The 20,415-nt window shown below is 39.5% G+C and overlaps 1 protein-coding gene across 1 annotated transcript in view; it reads left to right on the forward strand.

Annotated features, from left to right (window-relative positions):
• LOC117876500 (myotubularin-related protein 13-like) overlaps window positions 1-15,149 on the forward strand; it is a 118,628-nt gene extending 103,479 nt beyond the window's left edge. The window contains exons 2-5 of the mRNA XM_034768766.1: window positions 1,032-1,148; window positions 2,570-2,680; window positions 13,347-13,452; window positions 15,048-15,149. Coding sequence (XP_034624657.1) covers window positions 1,032-1,148; window positions 2,570-2,680; window positions 13,347-13,452; window positions 15,048-15,124 — 411 coding nt within the window. The 3' untranslated portion in view covers window positions 15,125-15,149. The remainder of the gene's footprint in view (window positions 1-1,031; window positions 1,149-2,569; window positions 2,681-13,346; window positions 13,453-15,047) is intronic.
• The last annotated feature ends 5,266 nt before the right edge of the window (window positions 15,150-20,415 follow it).

The raw sequence follows: 20,415 nt of genomic DNA on the forward strand, positions 1-20,415 counted from the left end.
AAATAAGGATGAAAAAGTTACTATCTAGCCACTCATAGATGTATGTGAGACCCTCAGAGCAGATACAGTCACCCATCACCAGTTACTGGGATCTCACTGAAAAGTATTAATTGAACCACATGTGATCCTATCCATTTCTGCCAGTTAGTTCAAGAAAACTTTGTGATCAGTGACATCAGACTTCTGATAGACTAGAAGGAGTCAAACATACCTACAATATGTGCATAATAGTGCAGTAATGAAGTATTTACCAGTTTTCAGTCTCTTTAAAGTGCTGTAGCATAATTTTTGTGAAAGACTAAAGCAGAGGATAAATGGCTAATTTGGTATCCTATTTATGCATATTGAATAGACTTAGGCCCTGCTCATGCAGGTGACTTCAGAGGATCTCTGTATGTGTTCAGGTGGTGTACCCATTTACAGTTTTAGGTTCAGGTCCTTACTTTTTTCTTTTAAACAGAAACCAGTTATTTATTAATTTTCATACAGTTTGACAGAACTACATTTTTGATACAAAAATAGCGAAACAGTTATTCTCCTTCATGGCAATGTGAGGGGATTTAAGTCAGTATTTTGGTACTTATGGGGAGGGATAGCTCAGTGGTTTGAGCATTGGCCTGCTAAACCTAGGGTTGCAAGTTCAATCCTTGAGGGGGCCATTTAGGGAACTGGGGCAAAATCTGTACTTGGTCCTGCTAGTGAAGGCAGGGGATTAGATTCAATGACCTTTCAAGGTCCCTGCCAGTTCTATGAGATAGGTATATCTCCATATATATTTATTTACTTTTTAATAATTACATCAGCAGAGTGTCTGTGCATATAGTGTTTTCTATAAAGCTGTTGGGATTTTCGTATAGGTAACTAAAAATAATGTGTTAGATTCTTTCAAAGATTCCATGCAATATATAATTTTTTTCTTTCTAAGCAATCTTGGTCCTTTAACATTCTAAAAAAGTTTTTGTAGGAATACTAGCCTTATTTATAAGAGATGCTTCTTTCTGTTAATTAACTGAAGTGTATCTGTTTTCAAGGGAACAAAAGAGACTGAAGGTGAAGAGGAGGAGTCTGGTTTAATTCAGCCTGCTGAAGTATTTGCTCCCAAAAGCCTGGTGTTGGTGTCCAGACTAGATTATCCAGAAATTTTCAGGGTAAAGAACTCCCAGATGCCATTTGTAATATGTGTCAGTGTACAAATCTGTTTTTAATGAGCAGCAGTGACAAGTAGTTTTGATTTAAAACATCTCCGCATTGGTTTGGGAATTTACCAGCACAAGTAGAATTAGACTGTACTAAATAAAAATCAATGTCTAGGAGACTGAATGCCCCTCTGGGTTAATGCAGTGCCCTTTTACTCAGAGGGCCTAGTTTTAAATCTACATAGACCACAAAATAAAGTCTTACTGATCTCAGCTAAAAGCCTAATGAAAAAAATCTTCATGACAAAACCACTCCTTATAGGTAAAATTAATCTCAACTGATACAATTTGTTTAAGAATATTAAGAATTAAATTTTAAGTATCAAGGATTATAGGTAGGAAGATAATTCATATACTATAAAGTGAGTGAATTAGTGACTCTTCCAGATCAATTTAAGATATATAAAGATTCTAAGGAATCTAAGATTTTTTTCAGTTGGTATTGTGACTGACCTGAAGTAAACAGAAAACTTAAATTTTTATCAGGCCTCTAGCACTTTCAGGTGTTTAAAAAAATTATTATATTAACTGAAGCAAAAATAGTTCAGCCTAGTAATGCAGGAATAATTCATTTAATAGTAAGTTGCTGCCGTAGTGTTGAAACTATTTGTAATTGGATAACTCCGAACAAATTGATGCATTTTTCAGAATTTTCAATATTTTCGCCAGCTAAAAATAGAAGGCAGCCAAAGTGCTATTACTGAGCAGTGTAATTTACTCTCTCCCTTCCTTCTCTAAGACTTACTGGGAACCAATATTGTATCATCTATTGCTAAACAAATAGCTTTATCAGTTTTGTCAAACATAATCAAAATTGAAGAGATGCAAAATAAAGATACTAATGCTAAAATGTCAATGCTGTTTATTTTAAAATATTCTGTTTTCTGAAATAACAGAAGTACAAACTGTAAATAGAGAAGACATACAAATGTGGATCACTGATCCTCAGAATAATATTGGGATTATAGAGGTAAAATTGTAGGCATCAATCCGGAATCAGATTCTATGAGCATGGATCCCTGCACTGACATGAATTCCCAATGATTTAGTGGTACTTTACATAAACATGGAGATTTATGGAAGGAGATCTCAGTGCCTGAGCAAGGGAACTCAGATTAAGCATTATATTTCTTTTTAAAATGTGGATACACACACTCTGTAGAGTTTGTGAAATCCAACAAGAATTCAGGGGGGTTGGTGTGACATTTCTTCAAATGAATGAATTCTTTTGCAGAAAATTACTTTTTCTCCTTTTGGAATGTACTTTACCATATTAAGATTGTCCTAGGACATGTTTATTTTAAAGTTACTGTATATTTGTCAGCAATTATCACCACATAACAATTTTATATATGTATTATTCAACTTTTTAGGCTTGCCTTGGCTTGATCTACACTGTGCATGTGGACAGCCTGAATGTGTCCTTGGAGAGTCTCATTGCAAATCTCTGTTCATGCCTTGTCCCTGCGGCTGGAGGCTCTCAGGTAAGTGGAAAAAAGTATTTTTCCAGTTAATTTAATTTATGAAGAAAACAAAAAATAAATTCTTTAAATATTTTCATTGAAAAAAAGGATCATAGTTCAGCTGAGTGTTGTCCCTGTAGCCAGCCTTCTAAAGACAGCAAAAATTCCATTCCAGGTTAAGGTCAAAGGGTTAATTTTGTTACTGGATTTGCCTTTTACAAGGCAGAGTAACAAATCAAGCAGTTTGTTATGAGTTCAACTTTTTTTTAATACTATGTGTTCAGAAATAATTTTGTTTTATGCATTTTTTCTTGGGGGCTCTGTTATGTGCCCTCCTTTTTCATTCACTTTGTGTATGTGTGATGGTATAGTTCAAGATTCCGTTGCCCCTTTAAGACAATTTCTACTTCAGTGCTAATTGTTTCTGACTCTCATTTTTATGACGCACAAACATGATTATGAAGTAACAATATATTTATTCAGATTTCTGAAATGCAACTGAAGGTGTCCAAAATACTCCAAAAACTAAAAATTACAGAATAAGCAAAGGGATGTCCATAAGTATATCTACCTCATCCTCTGCAGTCTTAACGAAGAGAGAAAAAAGTTATTTTCAATACAGATGTTGTCCAAACTGCAGGAATGTAATATGTGGTGATGCTCTAAGACAAAAGTATAAAATAACAATTATTTAATGAAAAAGTAAATTATTTATTCTTACATGTAGTTAAAATAGGAATAGCATATTATGCCAAGATAATGAGTGCCACCAATCTCTCTCTGTGAATGCACAATGCTACAGAATTATCAAAGTTAACTGGAAGAATAAATAAATCTTCTTGTGAATTGAACTACAAGTAACTCCTATGCTGATTAATGTAATTGGTGAGTAATATATTAGAGCTGGAAGTCAGGTTGCCATGAAGATTATAGATTCTTGATAACTGACATTCTCAGGCCTGGTTATCTACAGTATCTACTAACTGAAAAATTTCTCATCATTTTTATAGAAATGTGATCTGTGCACTATAAGCTAAACAGAGTAGTGGATAGTCCATTTTTCTAGTTCTAGTTTCATCAAGGATAATTGGGAAGATTTCTTTCAGGGTTTTTGGACGTTTCTAAATGAGGAAAAATTGCACTCTAAAATTTTAACTATTTTAGAGCTTCTTCAGGACCTAAAATTCTCTTGATGTTATACTAATTTCCTATAGATCTAACATAACCTCATTCAGTAATATTTATTATATTCACTATAGTATCTGAAACTATTGACAAAATTACAAAAAGCTAACAAGCACTGAAAGGTCTGATTCAAATAAAGTAACTTTGATCTATTTTTGTTTTTTTTTTTAGCAACACATCTTTAAGATTTTTTTCTTCCCTTCTTTCATATTTATTCATTGTCACCGGGTCTCCCTTCAACATCATCGGCTAGTTTAGTAGGTATTTCTAGGGAGATAGTCTTGTTGGAAAGCTGAAATGGTTCTTAAATTTTGTCCTGAAAATGGTGAGACTTATGGTCATTCTAATTATCTCTAATCTTCAGCATATGCTACTTATCAAGAGTGGAAACAGAGACCTTGGGGATGGGAACTAGATGGCATAAACCATAAACTTTTCATCTCTGCAGATGGACACTTTCCACCACACAACTTGGATTGATGGGCAGTCTGCCAAAGAGTCACAGGTTTGCAGTAGGAAGTCAAAATTCATATGCATCACCAGTACAGTGTGGAGGAGTTTACAGCTGATCCTGGCTGTACTGGTCCTGTTTCAGCTAGTGCTTTTAGTCCTTAACCTTTCATCAGCACCAAAATCACTCTCACAAAATAAAATCTAGAAAGAAAAAAAATAGCTTCAAATATTGATGTTACATTTCTCTAATATGCAGAAATGGGGAGCATTTTTGAACATTGGAGAAGCTATAATCTACATATGTGTTCCTTGGGTGAGAATCCAGGTCTTTGTTCAGTAGATTAAATAGTGAGACATCCCTGAAAATTAGATAATAAAACTGTAATATCAAATTGCTAAATTGAATTTAGAATGCACGATCTATACACTTTGTGTCTCTGCTCTCCTATGGGCCCTCAGTTTCCTGGAAGAAACCCTGCAGACTCCCAGCTCTTTCCCGTTTTGATTCCATGCTCCACTTTGTAGGCATCATCTATTAAATAGGAATTTCATCAGTCTGCCAGTGCCACTTCTTAATCAGATGAAAGGGTCACTGTTGATGTAAGATCCTCCCTTCTCCTTTAATTCAAAACAGTAGAGATCTGTGCTTCCACAGCATTCTGCCCTTTCTTGGTAGGGACAAGTGACTACGCTAAGGAATTCTCATGGAGCCTAAGTTCTAACATGACAATGCAGACAACTACTGCTATCTAGGTTGCTGGGGCTAACCCATGAGTTGCCTATTTATTTTATTTTACTGTGGGTTTTTTTATTATTGCAGTGGGAGAAAAAGGTTTGGGAGACTATTAGATACTTGCCTTAGTTTAAAGGGGAAAGGACATAAATTCAGTGTCTTTTCCTCATACCTGTTCACAGCCCTTTTAACATTGGCTCAAACAGAAAACTACAAACAATATCTGTGAGGATTTCCCCACCACCAGCAATGCCATACAGATTAATTTCGCTTAGTTTTCTTTCTTCATGCCTAGAAACCCTTGTGCCTTCCTTTCAGATATATTAATCTAACGTGTTCTTTGACTGGTTCACACCTGTATTCTACTTAGGTGTGTTCATGTCCAGCACAAGCAGAGCTGGAAAGTTTTCCATGCAGTACACAGTGAGGCAGTACACATGCTGCATGCTTCCTTATGGCCCGTGCTGAGGCTATTTAAGGGTGGCAGCGCCCCAACTCTCCTCACTTTATTCTCACCACCTGGGCCTGAGTCAGAGGTCTCTGTGTGGTGTACCTCATGCAGTTAGCAATTTTTCCCATATGTGCTTTTGTTTTTAGTTTTCTGAAGTTAGTTGTAGTTTAACAGTAGTAGCTAGCAGTTAGCAATAGTTTAGATAGTTTTAGTAGATTAGGATAGAGTCTGGAGACATGACACCACCAGGCTTCAAACATTGTTCCTAGTGTGGGTTAGATTTCCCAAATAGTTATCCCCACACATGCTACCTCTTATGCCTCCGTGAGGGGCACATCAAAGAGAAATGTGGTATTTGTCATTTGTCATTCTTTTAAAAAGAGAATACAAATATCTAGAGACTTATGCCTCAAACAGCACCTTACGGAACAGATGTTTTTCCCAATCCTCCAGCCCCAGAGCTGGGCTCTGAGGTAACCACAGTCTCAGACAGGTTTCTGAACTCACTGTTCTCAACAGATGAGAAGAGGTCGATCCTCCTATAGAGAGCCACTATGAATAAGAACCCATAAAACAAACAGGAGACATTCCAAGTCCAAAAAGGACTGCAGACTTCTCTGGGACTTGTCTGGAGCACAGTGTAGAGTCGGGCCTTCATCCTATCTCTCCCTGGTATGAAGATGAGATTGTATTGCTATTGTGCTATCGACTTCAGCACCACGGCAGGGTGTACATTGAGTCCAGTGCCAACAGCACGGGTCCTTTCGGACCCATCAATGCTGCAGGCTTTTAAAGCAGTGTCTGACCTCCTTAGCATTTCTGTCCCAATGGCACAAGACTCTTTAACTGAAGATATACCCTCATCCATTCTGGATGGAATGGAATACAGTGACTGTACCAGTACTGGTTTTGATTCAGAGAGGCAGTAAAGATGCTCCCCTGACACTGACTTCAGTATTGCTCTCTATCAGATTGGTATAATCTTTGACTTTGAAATCTGTGTCAATGGTTTATCATGCACCTCAAGTTTCGGCACCAAATTATTCATCTGTTATGACACTGGCACCACCTGAAAGGCTCCTTCCTGGCACCAAAATTTTAGAGGGGCCCTTTAACATATCGGGGTGCACCTTGGATTCTGACCACTGTACCAACCTTGGTACCGATGTTGCTGACTTCCCTCTGGGCTGTTGACTCATTAGGGTACCTGATAGCCCCTCCAGGCATGGCTTCTCCACTACCTCCTTTTTTTCCCTCCAATTCTGACTCAGAATCATGCTCCTCTTCGCCTTCCCCTCCTAGGTGAAAATTGAAAAGAGCCTCTGACATGTTTGTGGAAGGGGAGCATCAGTACTGAGAGCAGAACCACTTTAGTACTGGGAACAGGCTGCTTTGGCTGAGTCCATACTGGCTTCCAATTCCATACCCACTGCATCTGTGGACCTATTGGCACTCCTGGGGAGTTCCTTGACTGTAGACCTGTTCCAGAGGAAAGTCCCCACCACTAAGCCACCCTGAAGTGCTGCTAGTTTCACAGCAGAACTCATAGGCATCTTCTACTGAGCCACCACAACATCACCCTGAACCTGTGGACCAGGTTTCAGTTGTGTCGCAGAAAGAGCCCATTCCTCCTGTACCATTGTTGTCGTCTTTGTCTGAGGACTCTTTGGAACCGGATGATTTTAAGTTGTACCAGGATCTTTTAAGGAAGATGGCAGCAGCATTTGGCATTCAGGCTGAATGTGTCCAGGAGAGCATGCATAACCTTCTGGACATCTTGCAATCATTAGCCCCTGGGAGGGTTGCTCTTCCAGTGAACAAAGCACTTTTGGCACCCACTAAAACTCTGTGGAATACGCTGGCTTCCACAACTCCCACTGCTAAGCATACAGAAAAACACTATCATGTTTCCATGCATAGCTGTGAGTGTTTCTGTTCCCACCCAGCTCCCAACTCCCTTGTGGTCACTGCTGCCAATGAAAGATCTCATTAGGGTAGGTACAGATCTACACCCAAGAGAAAAGAGTTTAAAAAACTTGATGTGTTTGGGAGAAAGATTTATTTGATTTTTGTCATTACAGATGTACATAGCTATTCAGGAAGTGCTCCTGTTGCAATATGACTTTCTTAATTGGGATTTGTCAAAATTAATTGATGAGCTCCTTGAGGACACATGAGCTGAGTTGAAATGTCACTGCAGTCAGCAGTCGTCAATGTCGTAGATGCTTCCTCCAGAGGTATAACATCTGCAATAACAATGAGAAGAGTCTCATTGCAAAACTCAGGTATAGTCCCAGATATTCAGTGGGCTATACAGGACCTGTCTTTTAATGGTCACTGTCTCTTTCCCAGCAGTGCAAGTAGGGTGGTACGGTCCAATACACCGTACCAGGAAAATATTTATAGCTGGTATGGCATACTGGAAAGAGGAGCAGCAGAATGTGGGGCTGCTGGGTGGCTCCTCCGGCACAGCTGTATTGCCCCCAGCCCTTCCACGTAGGGTCTCCTCCATCTGTACCGCAGCCCCGCCGGGGGACAGAGCTGGGGGTGGTACAGCCGCAGTGGAGGAGCTATGGGCGTGGGGCCACCTGGTGGCCCCATGTTCTGCTCTTTTCCCCGCTGCCCCTTCCAGTGGGGAAGGGAGCAGAACCCCCAGTCCCACCTCCTGCTCTTCCTTGTAGCTGTGTCTCCTCTGGCTCCCAGCAGCAGCACTGCTGGGGGTGGGGCTGGAGGCGCTACAGCCACTGGAGGAGCTGCCGGCATTCTGCTCCTTTACCCGCTGCGGTTCCCGGGAGAGCCCTGAACTGCAGGGGGGAAAGGAGCATAATGTGGGGCCACTGGGCAGCCCCACGCTGGCAGCTTCTCCGGCATGGCTGCTGTACTGTCCCCAGCCCTGTCCTCTGGCGGAGCTGGCTGCTGTACAGATGGAGAAGACCCTGCGTAGAAGGCCTGGGGTGGTAGAGCGGCCCCAAATTCTGCTCCTTTTACCACTGTGGTCCGAAGGCGCAGTGAGAGGAGGACAGAGCCGCCCCCCCCCCAGGTAAGGGGAGTGGATCATGGGGAGGGGATGGGGAGAGCGTGGGGGCCCCAGGCTGAGGGTGGGTAGGGAGGGGTCACGTGAGGAGGTCACATCCCCCCAGTGCCCCGCCCAATACCGGTAAGAAATGGATTCTACTTGCACCACTGGTCTTTTCCCATAAGACTGATGACACCCCGCCGTTATTAAAAGACTGCCAGTGCTGTGTTAGGAGTCTATGCTCCAGTCACTGAAACATGACGGTACATACCACAGCAACAACAGCAGTACAGACAGTATTCTACAGGCAACCCACTTACCCTTCTAGACAATATGACTTCTCAGAGGAGGAGGCTTTCCGGTTTGAGGTCCAACTAACCTTCTCATTGTCATTTGTTGCTAGGGAAACAGCCTATTTGACATCTCCCTCGAGGACAGCAATCCAGTTTTGAATGATCTACCAGTCATGTCCCCTTCATATGGAGACAGATTGTCCTGCTTTCTTAGTGCTTGGAACACTATAACCACCGACAAAGGGGTGCTAAGCATGGTGACTCTGGGATATTCTGTCCAATTGATATCTATCCCCCATATTTTTTCAGGGACCAATCTCACAACTCTCTGCTCCTCTAAGAAGTTGAGTCTCTTCTTGCATCAGGGCCCATAGAGGTAGTTCCCCTACAACATAGTGGCAAGAGGTTTTACCCCAAAGGAAAAGGGGGTTGGAGACCCATTCTGGACCTTTGTAATCTCAACAAGTTTATTTGGTATGTGAAGTTCTGCATGGTTTCCCTGGGATAACTCCTTCCCTCACGAGATCGCAATGACTAGTATGCTGACCTCAATCTTCATGACACCTACTTTCATGTGGCAGTGCTACCAAGCCACAGGAAGATCCTGATATTTGTTGATGGTAGTCATCATTATCAGTAAAGGGTGCTTCCCTGTGGACTGTTGTCAGCCCCTTGCATATTTTCCAAGTTCATGGCAGTAGTGACCACCCATTTGAGGAGAAAAGGGATTCATATCTTCCCTTTACCTGGAAGAATAGTTAGTTCAGGGCAGATCTGAAAGCCAAGTTCTCCATCGTGTCCATGTCACTTGTCTTTTTGATTGTCTCAGCCTCAGGATGAACAGAGAAAAATCCATGGTACTTCCAACACATGAATAACGTTCACTGGGACCCTACTCAATTCTACAAAATTGATGGCCTTTCTCCCTGCAGAGATTTCAAGTAATTTGCCAAATCTGCTTGTACCTCAAAGCCCACCCCACAATTATGATTCAGATATGTTTGAGACTCTTGGGCCACTTATGTACTCCTGTATGAAAAGCTATGCCTTCACACTCTTCAAGGTAGGGTAAAGTCTATCCAGCGACCAAATTTCCACCCATTGAATAGATGGGCCAGAGTTCTCCCAAGGATACTGAGGTCCCTGGATTGGTGGATGGGTCAGAACAATGTATGCAGAGGTGTTCCCCTTTGCTCATCTACCTCCAATAATGACCATCGTTACAGATGCTTTGAAATCAGGTTTGGGGGACACATTTAGGGTCTTTGTGAGCCCAAGAGGTATGGACTGAGCAAGAGGTGTCGCTGCATATCAACATGCACGAGCTCGAAGAAATTTTCAATGTCATTGGTTATTCTTTTCCCACATCAGAGGCCTTTCAGTTCAGATTCTCACAGACAATATGTTTGTGATATATTATGTGAACAGGCAAGGGAGAACGTGGCTCAACCAACTCTGTCGAGAGGTGATGAACCTGTGATACTTTTGCATCACACCAGTGGCTGCTCACTTACAGTCAGTATTCTTTAATCCAATGTTGGGCAGATTTTTCAAAGGTGTTATTCCTCTCTGTCCCCCTACAAAGAATGCTGTTACTATGTGGGGCTTAAATACAGTGCTAGCAGCTCTTATGGGCCCCCCATCTGAGCCGCTAGCTAATTGCTCTCTAGCTCAACTTCCTCAGAAAATAGCTTTTTTCAATGTGAGCCAGAAAAGTGGGAGAATTTCTTTACTGGATGGCGGGCCCTCCATTTACAGAGTTCTTTAAAGATAAGGTGACTTAAGACCACATCCAAAGTTTTTGACCAAAGTTGTATTATGACTTTCATCTAGAACAAATTATATACTTATCTGTATCTTTTTAGAAGCCGCACTCCAGCAAGGATGAACAGTGTCTTCATACATTAGATGTGTGAAGAGCACTGACATTCTGTTTAGATAGAATGAAGCCATTTCAAGCATCTCTCCTTGCCTTTTTGTTTCTTATTATGATAGAATGAAAGGTCAGGCAGTTTCAGCGCAGACTATCTCTAGATGGATTACAGCATGCATTACAACAGCCTACAGGGCAGCAAACCTTTCCCACACTAGAAAGACTTCTTGCTCATACCACAAGAGCACAAGCTATCTCTGTGGCCATCTTACAAGACATATCTATTCTGGACATAAATGCTGTTGCGTGGGCCTTTACTCAGCATCATGCTATCACAACTGCTTCCAGATCTGATGCAAACTTTGGAAAAACAATCTTGCAGTTGCTATTCAAATAGACTTCATTCCTCACCTCCTACCTGAACTGCTTGGGAGTCACCTGAGTGGAATACAGATGTGAAGAAGAAAAACCTATTCTGTAACTGTTCTTCAAGGTGTTGTTTATACGTGTATTCCTTGACTCCCTTTCTGTCCCCACTGCACTGGAGTCTTGAGCCATATATTCTGGTACAAAAGAACTCTGTAAGGCTGAGGTGGTGCAGCCCTTAAATAGCCTTATAAGGGGCTACGAGGAAGTGTGCAGCGCATGTGACGCCCTGACAGGTACTGCTATGGAAACCCTCTGGCTCCAGGTCACAGGAGCGTGCACACACACCTGAATGGAATATACATGTGAACCACACTTAGACGAACAGTTACAGAATAGGTAAGTAACCATTTTTTTCTCTTCTTCAGATAGGTAAAAGGACAATCTCTTTGAAGTAAAAATATCAAATTAGAAACCAGTGGAAATATAATTAGGTTCACATTGTAAATTCTCAGGAAATTATCCATCACAAGAATTCTCCTCTTGATTTTATGTACAATAATATGGTTCAACCAGACTTTTGGATTTACTGTAGAGTTCTCTAATATTTTTAAACACAAGTACAAAACAAGGAGAATTCAGGTGTATATGGTTGACTCTCCACCAGTTTGCTTTGAAGAAAATCAAATATCTTTCCCACTATCTACAGAGTCTCACTAAACTTTATTGTAGGGCTATTGAAGTCTCTAGAAAAGTGGACTTAGCTGTACAACAGATTTTAACTCTTGTATTATTAGATTTAACAAAGTAGCATTGCACCTCAGCTGTAAATTAAAAAGCCAACTAGGTTAACATAATAATTTTGTATGAGAGCTGGTGATATGTTATGAATGCAGGCTGTCTTTAGTTAGGAAAATGAAAGCTACCAGTAAGTGAAAGCTGTGCTAAGCTTTTGAGGACAGAATTATGTCTTTACTCCACTTTGCCATATTTATTTTTCTAGGCTTTAAATATTGTAGACCGAAAAATAGGTAGAATTCCAGCAATAAATTACTTTGCATACCAACAGAATAATTGTTACAAATATTAACAGAACAGCAGATAATGTATTTCAGATGTATTTTATCTGGGGTCTGATATAAACAGCTTGATATTGTGAGGTCTTTTATTATGACTTCTGACATACGCTAACATTTCAGAAGTTCAGGTGTAAGCATTGCTGTACTAGTTGAACTTTGAATGACACCCATGACTGATTTTTTTCTGTAGGAAGGATGTTGGGCATAAGCTATGCCATATTGTGGCACCAATTTTTGTTGTACAGTGGTTGTATCAAAATTGCAGAGAAGATGAATAGTATGAATGATATGAAAGAAGAATTACTCACTGTGATTAATAGTCATTAAGATTAGCAAGGTCATCTTTTTCTATTTTTTTTTCTTATTTAAGCTACTGAAGAAAATTAATCACAGTTTTAAAACACACTCATAAATAAAATATTTGGTAGCAGACCTTAAACAGTTTCTGTAACAGATGATGATAAAGTAGTCTGCTATTATAGCCTTCCTTATTTTATAACTTCCACAAACTTCATGACCTGGTAATCCCAGTCTCAAAGTTATTTCACTTCTTTGTTATTAACCAAACATCTTATTCTGTTGTCAGTGCTTTCTTTAACCATTTTTACTCTGTTCTTTGCAGTTTTTTAATGTTTTTCATGGTGTTGCATATCTTCATGGAAACCAATTGGTAACTATTCGAACAGTTCAATTCAGGTGTTTCTTAAGGGAGGAAGTTGTCACATTCAAACTGTCATTCCATTGTCCTTATTTTACTTTTCCATCTTTTCCAGACATCTTTTTGTTAAATGATGTACCAAAACTATTTTTAATAAAATGAAGTGTATTAACATGAAAAATGTAAGGATTTTTTTTAGTTTAAATAATGCTGAAAGAATTACATCCGGGGATACAGTTAGTTATAATTGCTAATAATCATCATCATTCTTGAATGAAGAGATTAATGCTGGTCAGATGCTAGTATTGTTGAGTAGTACTTCTTCTGGAGATGCTTCTGACGTAACTGCTGTCCCATTAAAGTCACTGCTAACCTGTGCAGAGGACACTGATTTCCAACATAGATTTAAACTTCAGTATGTAATAGAAATAATAATGTCTTCGAGATTGAAATATGTAAATAACAATATAACATTTTACACTGTGTGCTTGGTGTGAATAAGAGATTAAATATGTATAGTAAATATGTAAAATATGTACAAAAGAGATTAAAGTATGTATTGAAATATCTCTATCTACAGAAATTGTTTTCATTGGGAGCAGGAGACAGACAGCTGATACAAACCCCTTTACATGATAGCCTTCCTGTTACCAGTACCAGTGTGGCTCTTCTTTTTCAACAATTGGGTAAGTCTGTTCTTAGTTTCTTATGGTATTTTACAAAATGTTATAGAATGAGATATTCTCATTGAATTTAGTCATGTTACGTCAGGGATCAAAAAAGGCTGCATTAATGCTTGGATAGTGATTATTTGTTTTGAATGAAATAGCTATAATGCTTTTGTTACGTTTATATCTGACTTGGGTGACCAGATAGCAAGTGTGAAAAATCGGGGTCAGGGGTCAGGGGTAATAGGCGCCTATATAAGACAAAGCCCCAAATATCAGGACTGTCCCTAAAAATCGAGACATCTGGTCACCCTAATCTGACTATATAAACTTCCTTTCTCCACATCCCATTCTTGGAATTTTTCTCTGGCATTATGCAATATTTGCAAGCCTGTTGTAGATGGAGTTAAACCTGGCTGTGTTTCATTACACCTGCATCATATAAAGAATTTCCTCCCTGGCCACCATAGTAGCCCTCTACATATCCAAGGAGGATAATTTTGAAACTAGCATAACTTAAAATGACACATCGCACTCCCATCAAAAAGTTTAGTGGACTCCATAGTACTTGCTGCTAATATCTCTCTAACTTATTACAGTAGTAATCGCAAAGAACCGCTGGCCCATTCTCTTTATTTTGGTTCCAAATAGAATGACAAAGACCACTGCATCTTTAACTATAATCCCACTTCACCCAGTAGGCCACTCCTGACTCTGACCATTTTGCTTCCTCTGCCTTCGTTACTGAAATATGAACTGCAAAACTCCTACCTAAATTTGGTGTGGGTTTGGGAGCTGGAAGGAATCAGTAAATCTGCTCTCTAAATTTCTGAGCCTCTGGGCAAGTATTCAACAATAAAAGGGTCTAGGGATACATGTGGGGAGAGAGGCAACAACATAAACGTAGAATGAAAATAGAAAGATTTTTACTGTGAACTTGGGGAAATCAGCCTGAGACACTTTCCCACTTTGGGATATACCACTGAAAAGAAAAAATATGTGTAGGGATAGTCAAAGCGAGAGCTTTAAGGGAAATCTACCTGTACAAAAAGCATTAACTACTAACCCTGGAAAAAAAAAAAAACACTACAGGATTCTGTATCTATCCAGTACTCAACTCCATTAAAATGTGTTGATTAATACTAACAAATTGAAGATACAGGGTTCTATTCTATTATTTGTGAAGGAAGAATGTTCCGTTTCAGAGTCTGATTAGCATTCTGCCTCATATGTAGGTGCAGATTAAGAATTGGGACAACTGCAGAATTATGCATGAGATTTTGTTGCTGAACTTTCAACTCGAGGAGATTGTTCTCACCTTATAAATCAATATGTGAAAAAATGTTTTCCATTCCCATTAATTGTCCTGAGATGTTTGAGGATAAAGTTCAGTATGCTTTGGTTGGGGTAGGGCTAGTAAGAATAATAGCACTTGATATTCTAAGGATAGTGATAATAGACAAATTAGTGTACACTAAAGAATTGTAAGCAGATTCTTTGTAATGGGAACCAAATTTACAGAAAATATTGAAATTACTCTGTCATAGCCGATTCGCCGTTCTGCTTCTGTTACAGATTGTTTTCAAATGTTAAAATAAACCTTACTTATTCAGGAATGAAAGACTGGAATAATATGACACAAGTTCTCAGCCAGCATGAATGCTTCCAAAGCCACAGAAAATGCATGTAAGTGGTTGGAGTTGGAAAACTGGCTATGCTCAGATCACAGTATTGTCAAAGAGAACCAAAAATGACTGTTATATGAAGCCATATTCTAAAGTGTTTGGCAAGACTCTTTGCAATGGTTCAGTTTTGCCGAATGAAACCTCTTTTTTTTTTTATGCTTCCCTGGTTAAATTATTGCAGCAAAACAAGCTTGGCAACTTTCTTCACCTAGTTCATCGAACTTCACACATGACCTTGTAATTTAAGAGCACCAGAAATTCACTAGTTATTATGAGATTTCAAACAATTATGCTGGGTAAAACATTCAGAAGGAATGTATAGAGCTTATGTCACAGAAAGTGAAATACAAAATATTGGCATTGATACATATATTTCTACCCGCTGTTGAATAATATTAAATTTTATCCCTTTCCTTCAGAAGGAGTAATTGTTAACTACAATTTGTTGACACTGGAGCGCTGGTCTAAATTCCAAACCATATTCTGGATGACCTCTATATCAAGGACATCACTCATTACTGATGTTATTGGGCAGTTCTGTCAGCTTTGAATCCCTTTAAGATGACTATGGACAGTGTTCAGGCAATGGTTCAAACGTACTACAGCAAAATAATGGACTGCTATATGCCACTCTTAAGTTTCCAATAAGGGGTATAACAAGGTGTGGTGTATGTAAAGAAACAATAGCATTCACATATAAGCATGACAGTTTATCACCTCAGCATCCAAAGACAAGGTATTGTATAGAATGTTACAGTGACTCAGTTCTGAACAAGCGCAGGGTAGTATGCACTGATCAAATGGGCCATTTGAAGTTTCACTGTAATATCTGTGGACTTAGAAGTGGTGGAAAGGAAGACTTGTTACAGAAATGCAGAGATCTTGGACCTGTAGTGTCTTAGGATGATTCCCCTGACATTGACTGAGACTGTTGAAAAACTGACTGGATTTGCTTTAATCTCCATTGAAAATTGCATAGCTGATGAATTTGACTATAGCAAGATCATCAAGAACTTCAGGCCAAATTCTTACTCTGTTTGTGTGAATAGGTGGGAGCAAAAAGTTGTGGATATGAGCATACGGCTATGAAAACCCCTAGGAACAGTAGACAGTGCAGGGATGAGCCTGAAGAGCATGTCCACCCTCTGAATTATAGTCCCCTACTCACCCTCAGCGTATTCCTTTCTTCAGATCCATAGAGAGTCTCAGTTTAAATTTCTGTTACTCAAGTTACTGTTGAGTGATCCCCAGGTGTGAGGGTTGAGAGCACTGCAGATGTGTGGCACTCCTGCCAGGGGACCCTATTGCCACAGGGGCACCCTTTTGCCATAGAGGGTGCAGAGAGCATGATGGGACACACAATGCCACCAGCAGCTTCCCAAAATTTCTCTAGTTTGCCAGTTCCACATGGAGAACCTTACCCATTAGATAGCAATCAGTTGGAAACAAGCTGTAAATGTGAAGAACTTGGAGTCCCTTGCACAAGAAGAGCCCCTATAAAGAAAAAATTGGCCTTTTGCCAGCAGGAAAAGTAAAAAGAATTTCTTATAACTTCTCAAAAGTTACAGTATTTCAGTTCTTCTTGGAAGAACATGTTGAAGCTTTTGTCACAGCTAGGGACATCTTTTTTTATACTGAAATACTATCACACCTAGCTAGAGCCAGAAGGTTTAGAAGTGTGAAACAGTAACAAATAGTACTAAAAAGAAAAATCTTTTTTTTTAAATATTAAAAAACCCTCATTTCTGATATGGTTTATTTTGGCAAAGGTTTGGGTAGTAGGTTCTTATTTTATCTCTAGTTTAAAATCTCAAGTTATGTGTAGAGTATGAAGTTATGTGCTTGTAGTACCATGGTCCAAATTTAAAATTCATCATTTTCCAACAAGTTACCACACAATGGCATCTGTGATTACTGCCATTTTCCATGATAATTGATCTACAGTAACTGTTGTAAATTTACTGTCCACTTATAAAGCATAGTATAGCAAGGCTGTTTACTTGTATGTGAGAAATTGATATTATATAAGCCACAATAAATAATGGATTCAGAGATATTAATGATGGAAAAAAACTGCAAGATTATTTCCTACAGAATTTCTAATACTTTGTCCAGTCTAATTTTAAAAGTCCCATTCAATACGTAGTTTCCATCTCTTGCTCTTCCTTTCCATTCTTAGGCCTGGTGTACACTGGGAGGGGGATCGATCTAAGTTATGCAACTTCAGCTAAGTGAATAGCGTAGCTGAAGTTGACATACTTAGATCTACTTACTGCAGTGAAGTCGATGGCTGATGCTTTCCCGTCGACTCTGCCTGCACTTCCCGCCCTGGTGGAGTACTGGAGTCAACAGGAGAGTGCTCAGCGGTCAATTTATCGCATCTAGACTAGATGTGATAAATCAACCCCCATTGAATCGATCACTGCCCGTCGATCCAATGGGTAATGTAGACAAGCCCTTAGGTGTTACCAAGGACAGAGCGCTGTCTTTTTAAGAGAGCTGCTCCTACTGTTACCTGCTTTAGGGCGAGAGGAGAAGTAGACAATGAGGCAGAAGGTTGAAGAAGCTGCAGATAGATTCCCTAGCAGTGGCTGCAGTCTGTGGAAGAAAAAAGTTTACTTTTTCCTCCCCTCCTGTCTCAGCCCAACACCCTTTTCCCAAAGCGCAATGATATCCACCCTGTCTCTGTATAAACAACAAGGAATCTGGTGGCACCTTAAAGACTATCAGATTTATTTGGGCATAAGCTTTTGTAGGTAAAAAACCTCACCCACGAAAGCTTATGCCCAAATAAATGTTAGTCTTTAAGGTGCCACTGGACTCCTTGTTGTTTTTGTGGATACAGACTAACACGGCTACCCCCTGATACCAGTCTTTGTATGTTACTCTGGCTCTCAGCTGAGGCCTCTCCCAATTTGCTGGTCTCTAAGCATCAGAAGGGTTGTGGTGGGAGATAGTCATGCTTTACATCATGTGAAGATGCACATTTTTTCTATATTTCTGAGATCATGTGGCATATTACTTTTTCTAAAATGAGGGAAACTTGTCCATTCAAATGTTAGTTGTGTCTCTCATCGTAAGAACTGTTATCTTGTTTTTATGGCCAAGGGAAAGATCTATATTTCTGATGCCATTTTTACAGTAATAATCTGTTTATACTAACATTAACTTTCAATTCTTGATTATTTTAATAAAACCCAGATGTTAATATGATAGCTATGTTTGTTTATTCACAATTAATGTGAATGATAAAAGGGCACTGGAAAAAATTAAACGTTTCCATAAATTCTCTCCTTCATGCTCCATTCTTATGCAGTCTGATGAAGAGTTAAGGCAGAGAAAGGGTTATTCAGGAAAAGGGAACGTTTTTACTTAGCTCATCCTTCAGTGCCACTATTTTTCTAAGCTGAAATCTAATCCTCTCCTTGAGTACATAGTTGAGCTTGGCTGAAGACTTTTGTGCAGCTGGTAACAGTGCTCATAGAAAGAACAGGAGTACTTGTGGCACCTAAGAGACTAACAAATTTATTAGAGCATAAGCTTTCGTGGGCTACAGCCCACTTCTTCGGATGCATATAGAGTGGAACATATATTGAGGAGATATATATACACATACAGAGGGCATGAACAGGTGGGAGTTGTCTTACCAACTCTGAGAGGCCAATTAAGTAAGAGAGAAAAAAAAAAACTTTTGAAGTGATAATCAAGATAGCCCAGTACAGACAGTTTGATAAGAAGTGTGAGAATACTTACAAGGCGAGATAGATTCAATGTTTGTAATGGCTCAGCCATTCCCAGTCCTTATTCAATCCTGAGTTGATTATATCTAGTTTGCATATCAATTCCAGCTCAGCAGTCTCTCGTTGGAGTCTGTTTTTGAAGTTTTTCTGTTGTAAGATAGCCACCCGCAGGTCTGTCATTGAATGGCCAGACAGGTTAAAGTGTTCTCCCACTGGTTTTTGAGTATTATGATTCCTGATGTCAGATTTGTGTCCATTAATTCTTTTGCGTAGAGACTGTCCGGTTTGGCCAATGTACATGGCAGAGGAGCATTGTTGGCAGATGATGGCATATATCACATTGGTAGATGTGCAGATGAACGAGCCCCTGATGGTATGGCTGATGTGATTAGGTCCTATGATGTCACTTGAATAGATATGTGGACAGAGTTGGCATTGGGCTTTGTTGCAAGGATAGGTTCCTGGGTTAGTGTTTATTTTCAGTGATGTGTGGTTGCTGGTGAGTATTTGCCTTAGGTTGGGGGGTTGTCTGTAAGCGAGGACAGGTCTGTCTCCCAAGATCTGTGAGAGTAAAGGATCAACTTTCAGGATAGGTTGTAGATCTCTGATGATGTGCTGGAGAAGTTTTAGTTGGGGGCTGAAGGTGACAGCTAGTGGTATTCTGTTATTTTCTTTGTTGGGCCTCTCTTGTAGGAGATGACTTCTGGGTACTCGTCTGGCTCTGTCAATCTGTTTTTTCACTTCAGCAGGTGGGTATTGTAGTTTTAAGAATGATTGATAGAGATCTTGTAGGTGCTTGTCTCTATCTGAGGGATTGGAGCAAATGCGGTTATATCTTAGAGCTTGGCTGTAGACAATGGATCGTGTGGTGTGTCCTGGATGGAAGCTGGAGGCATGTAGGTAAGTGTAGTGGTCACTATGCCCCTATGCAAAAGCATACAGTATCTCTTCTTCTCCCACCCTGAGGACAAGTAATACTGTTCAAGTAGTCCAGTCTCCAGTGTGGTGTTTGGTTATTTCTTGGGCTGTCAAGTGATCAAAAAAAATTAATAGCAATTAATCGCGCGATTAAAAAATCGCAATTAATCGTGCTGTTAAACAATAAGAGAATACCTTTTATTTAAATATTTTTGGATGTTTTCTACGTCAAATATATTGATTTCAATTACAAAACAGAATAAAAAGTGTACTGTGCTCACTTTATATTTATTTTTGATTACAAGTATTTGCACTGTAAAAAAAAAAACAAAAGAAATCTTATTTTTTAATTCACCTAATACAAGTACTGTAGTCCAATCTCTTTATCATGAAAGTTGAACTTACAAATGTAGAATTATGTAAAAAAAAAACTGCATTCAAAAATAAAACAATGTAAAACTTTAGAGCCTACAAGTCCACTCAGTCCTAATTCTTGTTCCGCCAATTGCTCAGACAAACAAGTTTGTTTACATTTGCAGGAAATAATGCTGCCCACTTCTTGTTTACAATGTCACCTGAAAGTGAGAACAGGTATTCTCATGGCACTGTTGTAGCTGGCATCGCAAAATATTTATGTG

This window comes from Trachemys scripta, chromosome 4 (genome assembly GCF_013100865.1).
Source record: "Trachemys scripta elegans isolate TJP31775 chromosome 4, CAS_Tse_1.0, whole genome shotgun sequence".
NCBI lineage: Eukaryota > Metazoa > Chordata > Testudines > Emydidae > Trachemys > Trachemys scripta.